The 13,119-nt window shown below is 54.4% G+C and overlaps 4 protein-coding genes across 4 annotated transcripts; 2 read left to right on the forward strand and 2 right to left on the reverse strand.

Moving 5' to 3' along the window:
* Positions 1 to 637: 637 nt before the first annotated feature.
* DACRYDRAFT_101823 (uncharacterized protein) lies at positions 638 to 5,568 on the reverse strand. Its single transcript, XM_040767589.1, has 3 exons — positions 5,452 to 5,568; positions 2,569 to 4,757; positions 638 to 2,512 (listed from the first exon to the last, which is right to left on the reverse strand). The coding sequence occupies exons 1-3, from the start codon at positions 5,498 to 5,500 to the stop codon at positions 905 to 907; spliced, it is 3,846 nt and encodes a 1,281-aa protein (XP_040625727.1). The 5' UTR covers positions 5,501 to 5,568; the 3' UTR covers positions 638 to 904.
* Positions 5,569 to 6,747: 1,179 nt separating this feature from the next.
* DACRYDRAFT_17971 (uncharacterized protein) lies at positions 6,748 to 7,906 on the forward strand (the record flags this gene model as incomplete). The annotated part of the gene is made up of 5 exons (XM_040771321.1): positions 6,748 to 6,883; positions 6,933 to 7,046; positions 7,095 to 7,513; positions 7,561 to 7,689; positions 7,739 to 7,906. 5 exons carry the CDS (start codon positions 6,748 to 6,750, stop codon positions 7,904 to 7,906), a joined length of 966 nt encoding a protein of 321 aa, XP_040625728.1.
* A 1,067-nt stretch (positions 7,907 to 8,973) lies between these two features.
* On the reverse strand, positions 8,974 to 9,986 carry DACRYDRAFT_118592 (FKBP-type peptidyl-prolyl cis-trans isomerase 4). The gene is made up of 5 exons (XM_040770614.1): positions 9,902 to 9,986; positions 9,826 to 9,847; positions 9,653 to 9,778; positions 9,534 to 9,595; positions 8,974 to 9,472 (listed from the first exon to the last, which is right to left on the reverse strand). The coding sequence occupies exons 1-5, from the start codon at positions 9,950 to 9,952 to the stop codon at positions 9,359 to 9,361; spliced, it is 375 nt and encodes a 124-aa protein (XP_040625729.1). The 5' UTR covers positions 9,953 to 9,986; the 3' UTR covers positions 8,974 to 9,358.
* Positions 9,987 to 10,287: 301 nt separating this feature from the next.
* On the forward strand, positions 10,288 to 11,059 carry DACRYDRAFT_118593 (uncharacterized protein; the record flags this gene model as incomplete). The annotated part of the gene is made up of 4 exons (XM_040770615.1): positions 10,288 to 10,302; positions 10,347 to 10,428; positions 10,473 to 10,605; positions 10,650 to 11,059. 4 exons carry the CDS (start codon positions 10,288 to 10,290, stop codon positions 10,771 to 10,773), a joined length of 354 nt encoding a protein of 117 aa, XP_040625730.1. The 3' UTR covers positions 10,774 to 11,059.
* Positions 11,060 to 13,119: the final 2,060 nt, after the last annotated feature.

Here is a 13,119-nt window from a genome sequence, read left to right on the forward strand (position 1 = left end):
TCTGTGCGAGGAATCTCCCTTCCTCCGTCCTATTGCCAGCAAAGAGACAGAGTACAGGATGCGCTCACATCACATAGCAGTGATTAATGATGACAGGCACTATCAGAGAAGCTGAGGGAGCCATGAGGAGCATTCCGAGTGAATTGTCCCGCTTGGACGAAGTCCACGCAGTGGGCAACCATGATTTCTTCAGAACGTTATGGATGCGGTAAGCGTCGGTGCCTAAGCGCTGCAACATTCCGAGAGTTGTGAATGGTGGTCTGCCTCACTTACCATATCACCCAAGGCAAAATGGGTGCAGGTCACATGGGACCGGCAGGCAGGATCAACTTGTGTGAAGATATCCATTGATTAAGACGTTCAGTCTTCTACCAGTAGCAACGATAAGAAGAGGACAGTCCCAAGGAGAAAGCTGAGTCTTGACAACGAGTGACATCTATTCTAACCGAGGGTTGAGCCCCATAACCAATCGTGCCACCAGGTAATCACTTTTGCTGCCTTGCGATATTTCACGCCTCTCAGTGTGATGACTGGTCGTCCAGTGGTAATCAGGCACAGCTAACCCAAAAAAATCAAGCAGGCCCGCAGAGTAGAGAAAGGAGGAATGACATGCAATCGTGTGTTGCTTCATGAGGGAGGAAATGATGCGAATAGGGCATTACAGGGGTCGACCGGATGATGCTGATGCAAGACATGGGCTTATGAATACGCTAGCCATTGGATTGAAGGACAGGAGGAATGGTCGTGGTCGGAGGGCGTGAGAGGGCGACATCCAGGGTATGGAATCGCCTCCAGGTCATGAATGCTGGACAACGATGGAAAGGTGGATTGGATGATGCGTGGAATTCAAGTTGACGAAATGAATGGCGAGATTGAGGAGGAAAGCGAATTGACTGGGTCAATGTCATTGTTGCCAAGGAATTTGACTTCGTCCTTGAAATAGCCATTGAGGAACATTGCCCGTATTATCTCTGCCAGGGATATAGGGTGAAATAGACAAAGACGAATTTTGCATAGCAGTCATTTGTGCGGAAGGGGTAGAGTAGGTGGTTCGGAAGGGGGGTCGAGAGCCACGGTTTCGCCCAGAGGCTGCAGGTGCAGGTGTCGGTTCCTCTGGCAAGCGGTCCCACTCTTGAAGTAGACGAGCGCCTACAGTTGGCTCCAATTCTGTGCCGTCACGAGACACTTTCACCTCTCTGTCGTTATTCCACGGGTTTCGGAGATGTCTCGCGCGATAAAAAGGCAAAGGTTCGACTTTGATCCATTCAATCTTGAATGGTGTTCCCCATGATTCCTCCTCCTTGCCAGCTGGCCGATGACTGGCTTCCACCTCCGGAGATTTTGGAGTTGCAGGTGAATGGGCCGGTTCTTCTTCAGGTAGCACGGTACTCTCGCTCGGGCCGGTTGTACGCTCTTCTGGCTGGTCTAACGATTCTGCGGGCCTCTGCCGCTCGGGTACAGGCATTTTTTCATGCTCTCGGGTGTCTTCCAGTGATAGAGCGGTATCCCTGCGCATTATGCCGTCCTTGTCAACTTCGCCGGGTAAGCTTGACGAGCCAAGTGTAGCCTGTATGTCAGCAGCTGACGATAAGGCGCCGGCGACGACCTCATTTCCAGCGGGCTGACTTGCCAAAGTAACGGGAAGACTGGAAGACTGGTACACCTCACCCCCATCAATGGTGTTATGGGTCGCAGTCTGGTCAAACGAGAACCCTTTCCGTTCCGGACCAATCTCTGCAGGAGCAGAAGCAACGTCCAGAGGGAGAGGCGGCTTTGGCGCATCGTCGCCAGTTGGTTGAGGGGCGGGTCTTAGGCTTTGTCGTCTGCTGAGAATGCCGCAGAAATGTGGGTGATGGACAGGTCGCGTCTCGTTTGGCTCAAGGTCTTCCAGCGATTTTGATTCATCGGAAGTCATAGGTTGGGGAGAGGCCGCAATTGAGTGGCTTCCCTCTGAGGTTTCCACTAGAGTACGAGGAAGCACCATTGGACCGGGGACCTCTTCTCGGCGTTCCCCAAGTGACCCTTCGGGAACCGCTGACTCTTCGATCTCAGGTGCAGATACTTCCAAGGACGGAGGCACGTCCATCGCTTCATCTTGTTTAGGTTGCGGGTTTTCAGCAATAGCTCGGTCTATCTCAGTGCCATTGTCGGCCAACTGGGTTTGGGGGGATCCTTCATCCTGTTTTTTCTCCTCGCGCTTCTCACCCTCTTGATCCTCTGCGATCATCTCCGGCTGCGAGGGTCGCTTGCTCAGCGGGCCCTCGATGCTCTTATTTGACGAATGCGAGCTCTCGGTGCGGGAGGCCCAGGAGATGCGGTTTTCCGATTTGTCTATTTTGCCTGGATACTGAACCGGACCGGCCATACGCGCATAGCCGTAGAATTCGCCAGACTTATTCGCACCAAATATAAGGTAGACGTCTGTGCTTGTGCGAAAGGCCTGGTCCAGCACGGGTTCGTTGTGCGCTTGTGTGGCCCAGATGCCCCGCTCAACACTAAGATTGAGATCAAACTACGAGAACGCTGATCAGAATGCGAGCGATTGGCAAGCACTAACACAGCACTCACCTGAGTAAGCGATTTTAAAATAAAGTACCGCTTAGGGAAATACTTTTGCAAGAAGCTCGAGTTGGTGCTGGTGAAGCTTCCCGAGCTGCCTTGATGACCCAAAGTCTTTTGGCGCGTGGGCGTATCCGGCGGTTGGTCATCATCCTCCCCAAGTTTCCCACCCATTCCAAGTGTAGCATCCTGTAGCTCCTCACTCTCCTTCTCCCGTTGCTCCTTGACCCACCGGGTATGGATACCCACACCTCTCTGCCCGCCTACTCCCGCGCGCAAGTCATCGTCCTTCCGCCTTACACGGCACACCAGCCTGGGACAACGGGGATCGTTTGGCCGGATAGGCTTGTTGTTGAAGAACGCCACCGCACGCTCGAGGTGACTCTCCGAGTTGAAGTTTACGAAGGCGCAGTTGGATCGGGAGATGAGGAAGACGCTGCTCACGCCGCCAGGTTGGTCTTCGGCGGTGTGTGCCGGTCCGCCCTGGCCTGGAGTGCTCGTCTGAGTGGCACCAGGTACAGGGGGAGCAAAAGGCTGAACAGGCACAAGTTGGTTGAAGTAGCGCCATAGCTCGTCATGCGTCGCGTCATGGGGGACGTTTCCGACCCACATGACCCATTCTGACCTGTTCGTAGGCGGGTTTGGATGGTAGGGCTTACGCGTGGGGGAAGACGGGCGACGTTGGGGTCGACTAGCCTGGTTGGGTTGGGTCCCAGAGGCTGGGGCGAGGGAGGGAAAAGGGATTTGTGAGACTTGGGAGAAGGAACTGTCCCCTGCACCACCGACAGCGGTTGACGTCGAGCCTCGCAGAGTGCTCTCAGGTGAACGGACGCGTGGATCGGAGGAAGCATCCGTAGGTGGGGAAGAGACGGATTGGGAGAGCGACGGTCGCTGACCATGGCCGTATGATGCTCTCAGCGGATGCTCGCCTGTTCCCACCGGTGCAGCAGGGAACATGCTCGGGCTCAACTGCCCCGCGCCGGAAAATCCATCCTCGTTCCTCATTTGGGGGTGGGGGAATCCGAGCCCATATGCCTGGGGATACTGCGCTTGTTGCTGAAGCGGTGTATGACCTCCATGACCATGGGCATGTGCGCGTGCCCGCGCCTGGGCGTCAAACGAGCTCTGCGGATCCTGGTTAGGTACGAAGTACCATGTCCCTGCTCCTGCTTGGGCTTGCACTTCTTCAGGGGATTGGAATGAGCCAGGGAAGGAGGATGGGAATCGGGGTTGGGTGAAGACGGGAGAAGTGGGGACTCCGAAGACGGGGGAGTATCCCTGGAGTGCTGAGCTACCTGGGGGGTAGCCGAGGGGGTAGGGCTGCTGTGGTTGGAGCGGGCGAGTGCCTGGAGGTGGTGGGGATGCCGGTGGTGGAGGGGAGAAGTGGAAGGAGCTTGGTGGGTAGGGCGGACGCTGGCCCTGCGGCACACGTGGTGGTTGGGGAAACGGGGGAACCGGGTCAGGCGAGATACGCTGGAAGGAGAACGGAGGGGGGTTGCCAAATGCCAATGGGGAAGTCAGGAGATCGGGGGCGGGCTGGTAGGAACCAAAGGGCGCACCGGGGGCGTAGGACGTCCCTGGAGGGCCGACGACAGGCATAGACCCAATCATGACCTGCATTGGGCTGGGGTAGGAGGGTGAGTAACCTCGGGGGTTGTAAGGCAGTGGCGGGGGCTGCTGCCCGTACACACTTGGCATGGCGTACGTTGCTGCTGCTGGGGGACGGCCGTACGGGTCTCCGGGGGCACCGACAGGACCATAGGACATCTGAGCTTGTGGGAAGGGTTGGCGCGCGAGTGGGAGCTGGCGAGGCTGCTGTGGTTCCTGCCGACGGGGCGGGACTTGCCTGTCAGACCTGCGCGAGCCTGAACGGTGCATGTCAACTTCTTCTTCTCCCGGGCCCGCAGAACCGTCGTTGCTCAGGGCTGGACCGAGTCTTGCGCCTGTGAGATCTGGGCTCGGGGGTTCTCGCCGCTGTGCTTGGGCACCGACCGCACGTAGAGGGGATGTGGGAGGTCTTCCCACAGTGGATGCGGGGGCAGGAGCAGTAGATACAGAGGCGGGGTTGGGACCAGCAGGCGCCCAGGGAGCGCGGAGAGATGCGGAGGAGTCGTATATCGTTTGCGCTTGGGTGAATGGCTCCGAAGGGGGGACGAAAGAGGGTATGGAGTTTGGTGGAGTGAAGGGCTGTTCGGGATCTGAGGGAATAAGAGTTAGTTAGGTTTGGGCGTGGTGTACGAGTTCGTGAAGGGAAAAGAGGAGAAAAGATTGCAGAAATGTGGAATGGGACGAAAGAAGACAAGGGTAGTGGGCGAACAGGCAGCGACAGCGGTGTGGTATAGGGGTGATATGTGGTGAATGTTGGGGTACGAAAAGTGCTTTAACGGCGGGGGCGGACGATGACACCCTTGCTTCGCTGAGGCCCTTCGCCATGCCAACCCACTCCGCGAGGCTGCGAACACGTTCCCGTTTGTGGCCTCTGCCACGGCTGATTACTCGATGTTGGAATCGCGCAAGCTGCGGGGGGAGAGGCGGCGGTCGGCGGTTGGAGGAAGATGGCAGCATACCAACTGCAGCATATACGAAGATGATGCACCGCTTTCCTTCCTCCATCACTCTCTCGCTTCCTGAGAGAGGAGACCGCCGCTAGAAGCCAGTTGGCGATGCTTTTCCTAATGCGGGGGTGGCAGTACGTGTATTGGTGGGTTCGATGGTGTCGTCGATAGATGGTACGAAGACACCGACGCGGTCATGGTACGAGACTCGATCCATCGTAGGGTAGGTCGGGTGATCCCGATGGCCATCTTCATTCTCTCCATATTCGCTCTCCTCAAATTCGAATGACCAGAATCCAAAGGGGAGAGAAATGCAATGTGTGGAAGTGCTGCATACCTGAAAATGCCCGATGCTGCGTCCTATGCCTATCCTGTTGTTGATCCATCCTTTCCCTCTGTTCCCCAACGCTCTATCGTCCACGGCGTCTCGAATTGAATGCAGAGTGTAGTCGTGAGTGGACGCAGAGTCGTGTGTTACGTCCTATATGATCATGAGTATGATATGGTGGTGGTTGAGAAGAGAGCAGGGAGTGACATGTAGAGCAACTAGCGTTGGTAATAAGTGATCGGTAGCAATGCCGAGTGACAGTAGACCAGGGCAAGGCACAGTGGCGGTGGGGGGAGGAGAGAGTGAACCACCGGTAGACGTCACCACTTTTACTCTTCCGTCGGGACCACTCATATAACACGTCCTTGCACCCATCTCTCTCTCTCTCAACTCTTGCCCATAGCAACCTCCTCCCTCATCCACACCCCAACAAATCCTATAAGCTGACGTCGATGGCGCTTCCCCGTTCCCCCCGCCGCCCATCGGGCTTATGATGCTGGTTCTTTCTAGGGCCCAGATCAATCACACGAGATATGCCGGTTACCAAGACGACTCTCGGTGCTTCTGCATACATTCCGACCACTTGGGCGCGTGAGTTAGCGCGAAAGGCCTGACGACAGACGCGCGTCCACACGAGGTCGGGAGATTTCGCGAGGTGTGAGAACCTGCCTCGACTTCCCACTCTTCTCCGTTGATGGAGGTACGTTGGAGGGGGTTACAACGGTTTGAAGTTTCAAGTTGGTTCATTACCATATTGGGAGAAAGTTTGTACGTATGCACTATTTTACGGGCTGGGTCGTACGACGTCCTTCTTCTCTTTTCATTGGAATCCTTGGAATATCTTCCTAGTCAGCGGGGGGGTAATATCACAAAAAGAATATATCATTTGGGAGGATTTGAGGATTTGACCTCGCTTTGAAGAACATGCAGCAATACCTCCGTTGAATGAAAGCTCAGAGAGAGAAGCATGGGAATTGCAGGAATATATGACGCACGAGGCACGGACAGAAAAGGAAAGAACTGTAGCACTGCCACTTATCACGTGATTGTCATACGTTTGTCGCGTCATGACGTCGTTGAGTTCCAGTCACCGTCTCGGTGGGTATGTTTCACCGAAGTAAAGGTAACGGTGACTCCTCCGATCACTACAAACGTATCATGACTGGTCCACCGATCACCGATGCACGGGCCATCTTCTCTAAATACTTAAACCCCTCGCATTTCGCCTCTCCGTCGCCTCACTCCTCTACCATCTGATCCTCATCCACTTAGCCAACCACTTCAGCAACTCCCACATATACAATGATGTACAGTCCTATCGCACTCGAGCACCCTGTTCCAACCCTCTCCCCTCCCGGTCCTGTGGACGGTATGGGCGTGGTTACCAAAGCTGACGTGGACAAGGCGTACAATTATCTTGACCTAGTCAAGAGCCACAAGGGTGCGCGCTTTCTTATGCATATATAGCCGTCGTGCTCATCGCCCCGCAGGCGCAGGCGCCGTCGACCAACAGACGGGACACTTGGTCATGGTATCTGCGTTGCACTGCCAGTCTGCGCAGGAGTACTATGATCGCATCAGCCATATCTACATGCATCAACTCGGTGCGCCGAATTACCTCTCATCTATGTGCAATGCTGAACACAAAATAGATCATCAACTGTCAGGTGAAGGACTAATGGACGTCGCTCGTTTCGTATCCAGGATGAACGAGATGGAAGCGCGTTTCAACAAACGCTTCAACCAGATTGAAGGACGGGTGGATAGCGTCGATATTCGCCTCGATAATGCTGAACAACGCTGCGATAACCTCGAGGAATACTTCTCTCGTATCAACAATCAGATCGAGAAGCGCTTTGAAAGCATCGACACCTATCTCACTGGGTTCGAGTCGCGCTTTGAGACGTTCGACATGCGCTTCAACAAGATGGACAAACGCTTGAGCCAGCTCCAGGAGACCAATCCGAAGGATCAGCCCATTGACAAGAACGCCAAGTGGAATGAGGAATTCAACCAGGCAGTCGCGTGGCCCAAACCTTCCAAAAAGAAGGGCAGCAAGAAGTCAGCTGTGGTACGATTTCGTCACACTGGCCGTTCTGCAGTCTAATTGCGCGACAGGATCCGGTACCAGCACCGGGCTGGTCAGACTGGTATAACACCTTGCCGGGTGTTGTTGTGCCCCACATGCACGGGCCTTGGCCGGCGATGATTCCTCTATACAACAGGAGACGAATGCATCCTACTATGGTACGCATTATGTTCCAAATGCCAATAGCTTTCTGACCTTGTCATCTAGCCGGGATACCCATATATCAGGAGCTTTGACGACATCGACAAAGCTGATTCCGCCACGATTATGATGTGGGAGAATCATTACTTTGACACGACGTATGATTTTGATACCCTGGCTATGCGCCGCAAGCGCATTTCCGATGAACTGCACTGTATCATGAAGGAAATGTGATCGTCCAAGTGTAGATAGTGATACGGTACTAGCATAATATCGTATCTCTGCCATATCAATGAATACAATTTGTTTGTTTTGCGAATGCTGGGAGCCCAATCCACGAAGGTTCACGGCTATCGTTATTTACACACGACGGCTAACACGATAATGCAGCCCGTGTGCAACTACAACGCTATCATAGTGGAGCTACGCAGCGAAAGCACACGTGAGTAGGGGGAGGGGGGGGAGATATGTATGCGGAGACATGTGTCGGCGGTTGCTATCTACAGTATATGCGCGGTGACAAAGGCTCCTGTACTGTCAGTTTACGAGTACGTTACCTTCAAGCAGGTCGGAGAGGTGTATATCCCAGTGCCGAATCCCGCGGTTCTCATCTTGCCAACTAGCACAATCTCAACCTACGTGTATCCCCTCGTCTAAAGAACCTCCCGCCTTCAATTTCGTCGCATTCTAGATCGATCGCGAGTGAACGTGATCCCGGTAGAAAAGACAACGCTACAGGACACCACATGTATGCACGACCGTCCCGACAAGAAATGTTCCATGAAAACGAGCAGTCGAACTTGACTAGAAGCGCAATCGAATAACCAGGCGTCTTGTAGAGTCACACATGTGCCCGCTCGAGGACAGAGAAGACACAAACTAAATTATTCAGATACCCAAAGCAGATAACAGGTACAGACAGGCAGATATGGGAGATACAGCCCTCGGGCTTACCAGAGACAGAGACAACGCAGACGAGACATGAGATGCGGAGACGACATGATGAACCAAGGGGAACCAGGGAATAGAGCAGGGAAACCAAATAAAGGAAAATAAGAGAGTTAATGAGTGAGTGAGATTGGACATGAATGGATGGATGGATGAGAGATTGGTCTATGGGCGGAGCTTGGGCTCCGTTTTGTGTTGTTGCTTGGGTTGAGGCCCGGGGCAGAGGATTCGATTCGATCCGATTCGGTTGGAGTCGATTTTGAGTGCACGTGTGGGGGTGGAGATGGAGATGGGGGGGGGTGGTACAGAACAGAGGGTAGGGTAGGGTTACAGGGGTACAACAGCGTGGGGGGGGGTCTTGCATGTTGGGGGTGTAGGTGTGGGGGAATACAGGATGCAGGGATGTGGGGATGCAGTGCGGGTAGCGGTGAGGTTGGGAATAACGGGTGCGAAAGCGGTGAGCTCCGGGAGATTTGGGTTATGAGGAGCTGGTGAATGAATCTTGGGGGGTAAGAGACGCAGCGCGAGGACAAGATGCGGCGAAGCAAGGGACCAGACGAGGGGAGGGTAGAGGACCAGGAGCCGTGCGGTCATAGGGCGGGGAGAAAAAGGAAAGTACCTGTGGTGCGTACGGCAGACTGGCGGCCAGAGCGAGAGCAGAGCAGGTATGGGAGGCAGATCGCAGCCCGTCGAGAGCAATAGGACCAGAGCTCGCGTAAAGAGGCAAGCACGAAGCGCTCAAGCATACCAATCGCTCTTACACACCCTCTGGTTCACGCCCACGACCTCGAGGTCAAAGAAGAGCGTCGCATCGCCAGGGATCATGGGTGGCCAACCGCGTTTTCCGTATGCCTAGCAGCGAATGAGGGATGAGCATACATGTGTCAGGGCTGGGTGGGGTAAGGGGACGCACGTAGCAGGCAGGGATGACGACTTTTGCACGTGCGCCGAGTGTCATATTTGGCCGTCCGAGGACTGGGTGGGAGCGTAAGCCCAGGCTCAAGAGAGAGGAGAGGGAGAGGAGGGACGTACCCCAGTCCAAGCCGCTGATTGCGTCCCCTTGGCCGTACTCGAGTCTATAGGACTTGCCCCGTGTCAGGGTCGTGTCTACCACGGTACCGTCGGCGAGAGTAGCGGTGTAGTTGATGAGTATGACGTCTGGTTTGGATGTGAGTAAGAGGGGGAAGAAGGAGGGGGATGCGTACCTCCGCGTATCTTTGCTCGGTGCTAGAGATGGTATGATATGAGCATGGGGAGTGAGGGGGATGGTAAGGGACGTACAATGCCGTCGCCTTGCTTTACTAGTTGTATCTGTACTTGTGGGTGGGCCATTGTAGGCTGAGAAGGGGGGTATGTGCGGTGAGGGAGGGCGGGGGGGTATGAGAGGGCGAAAGGGGGGAATATATGCTGATGGGGAGTGAGTGTTCATTGAAGGGTATATATAGGGCGGGTTGAGGGATAGACGGAGATGGAGAGAGTTAGTTAGAGTGTGTTGAGGGCGGGTCTAGACTTTGTCCGTGGCGTATCGGGCGACGAAATGTTCTTTACAGGGCCGAGAATACAGAGACCACAAGGGTGCATTAGTGCCATATCATCGGGTCATTATACCACACAGAAGCATTTCATTCACTTTCACTTTCCTTCTCATCTCTCATCCAATCACAGCAATGCTTCACTCTTCAGTACGTTCCTCCCTTCCCCTCCTCCTCATTCTCACATCCCCCAGCTCTCACCCCTTCAACCCTTCTTACAAAAATACCCTTCCTCCGCTCCCTCCCTCATACAGGCATACTCAGACCTCCTCTTCAGTACGTTCTTCCCACACCTGCCTTCCCCTCCTAACACCGAGAAGCACAACACTGGACAGAACTCACACTACTCGACCTTCCCGTGGGAAGAGTGGCCATATCCGGCCATAAACCGACTGAACAAGGTGCCAAACTCGTCCTCCCTTGCTCGCTAGACGAGTCCCTCTCTCTCCACTGGTACGTTCCATCTCCTCCCTCAAAGCAGACACTCACCACTTCAGGCTCTCCCAAGTCTTCGCCGCCCTCGGACCTCAAGTACCCGAGCTCTACCTCGGGATCGTCAGCCCTGACTCCTCAATAGTCTACTACAAGATCTCAAAGGGCATCGTCAAGCCGCCTATGTGATCTATCCATCCGTCCCTGTTCGCATCACAGCATATCTAAGCGGCGTGACGCGGCGCGAAGGGGAGGGGATGGGATCAACACGGACCGAGGAGAGCAAGATACGGCTCTTAGCTGCCGGGATACCTATCTAGGATTAGGATTTGCAGAGCTTGATCTCGCTTTCCTCTTCGCTCGGTAACCTCCGTCCAGGCGAATGACGTCATATCATGTACTCTATGTACAGTACCGTATTGTACGCCGATCGCCGTACTTCCCAGTAGTAGGAAACAAGCACTCCATACGCCCCCAATTCAGATCCACACATCCTAGCTCATCTAGCCGAGCACGTTCCCGTCCTATCCACCACCTTCGGATACGCCGGCCAACAGAACAGAACGTGCCTCTGCCTGTGGTGCCGCGCGGGAGCCGGGGGTTCTCAACCCTTGGGCGAAGCAGATGTTTACATGTCCAGATGGGCGGGGTTCAACAGGATGCATATGCATGCGTCAGAAGAGCGCTACAGAGTCCGATAACAATTGGACTCGGACATTGTGCGGAGGGTAGGCCGGCGCGGATTTCGCAAGGCGGGATTCAGCAAGCCTCGGGGATGTACGAGGGGGGATAGGAATCCGAATCTGCGTATGCGCGACGACGACGATATTAGGCTACGTATGTACACAAGATTGAGAATCCAGAATCCAGAATCCCTGCCAATCCTCTTGCGAACCTCGCGAACCAAGAAGCGACGCAACATTGGAAACACGAGCTGATGACTCTCTCTTCTTGGTGCGTTCACATTCATGTTCACGTTCACGGGGCCAGGGGTGGGTGCAGCTGGACTTGAACTTGTCTCGGAGGGTTGCTGGCGCTCCCTTCACGAAAAGCAGTCAGCTTCAACACACGTCTTGCACCTCCAGTCGCTCCTTTCCCAGCTCTCGCATGCCCTGCACGCTTCCCCACCCCTGTGGTCTGTGTTCGACCCCCGATGCCCGATGCCCGATTCCCAATCCATCGTATTCCGATACCCCCGCAGGTCAATCCCATCCCACTCTGCGTAACGCGTAACACCTACGTGCATATGAAAAACCCTCAGCGTGGCGGCGGGATCAGGCCGCAAGAGAGAGGGAAGGGGGACAGGGAACAGGTCTAATCGGGAGGATCGGCCGAGGATCTCGTACATCAGTTTTCAGTTTTTTATCATCCCGTTCGGAAGGCAATAACGGACTTCCGGACCCGGTGTGCGTGTGAGTAGGGTTTGGTTGGATTGGCGCGATCGATAAGTATCGAGATTATGTGTTTTGAACGAGGGATTACGAGAGGTTTGAGAGCGTTGTGAACGAGGGTGGGAAGGAGCAGACTGGGACTGCTTTTGTCCGATGCTTACCTTATTAGATCCATGCTGTACACAATGAGTTGAGTGATCGTTACTGGAAATAGGGCAATGAACTGAAGGTGAGGTATCATACATACGCAAGAGTTGGTCGATGTCCATTCTTGTGAGAGTTCTATGACAACGTTGACTACGGTAGACTACTTCCGAACTGTGGCAAATTGGTGTGCATCTTGTTAAATGAGTGAACGCCATCAGCCCTCGGGAATACGTCAGTGCAGAGAAGTCTATGGCAGATAGTGTAGGTTTGACTACGCCACCTCTGCAAATTCCCGCGATTATACTCACGAAAGCCTCCATGGTCTATCCTGTCGACTTAGCCTTCCCGACAGAGCGATCACAGGTTTCTGCCGTAACAGTTCTAGCTCGACACCTGTATCACGCATTGGATTGACGTTGATTGGGTTCAATCTGTGCCCGAAAAACTCTCTGTGTTGTTCGGGGATCACGAGCAGCTGCATGTGACGCGATCCTCCTGTTTTGTTGAGAGAGGCCTAGATCATGGCGATCTACGATCGGGTTGCTTGCCAAGAACGAGAGGATCGACTCGGATGTTAAAGCTACAGTATGCTCAACATAACGTCAACTGCGACTGGCACTCCAAAAACATGTCCCGAGCCTGGTGGATCGAGGGAAGTTTCGGTAAAAAGACGTCCCGTGTTGTGTTGGAAATTGGGGTTGACCTGGCGATACGTCACAAATGTTCCATATGCAGGTCAACAATCCGGTTTGTCGTCTTCCGCGCACCTTCTATGCACTTCGGGCATAGCATGCCGTCCAGCCAGCCAGATGCTTGCTTCTGGGATCGCACAGGCGCATGTACCTGGTATCTCCCTTTCTCCCACTTCAGCCTCAGGGCAACGGATGCTCGATTTCCCGTCTGCAAGAAGACATAGAGCATGGCGAACGCGTGCGAAAGGCGCAAAGCTGGGTGAGGAGGACGTGTAGAGTACAGCTGTCCTGGGCTTCTGGCATAT

Source organism: Dacryopinax primogenitus (genome assembly GCF_000292625.1).
Source record: "Dacryopinax primogenitus strain DJM-731 SS1 chromosome Unknown DACRYscaffold_18, whole genome shotgun sequence".
NCBI lineage: Eukaryota > Fungi > Basidiomycota > Dacrymycetes > Dacrymycetales > Dacrymycetaceae > Dacryopinax > Dacryopinax primogenitus.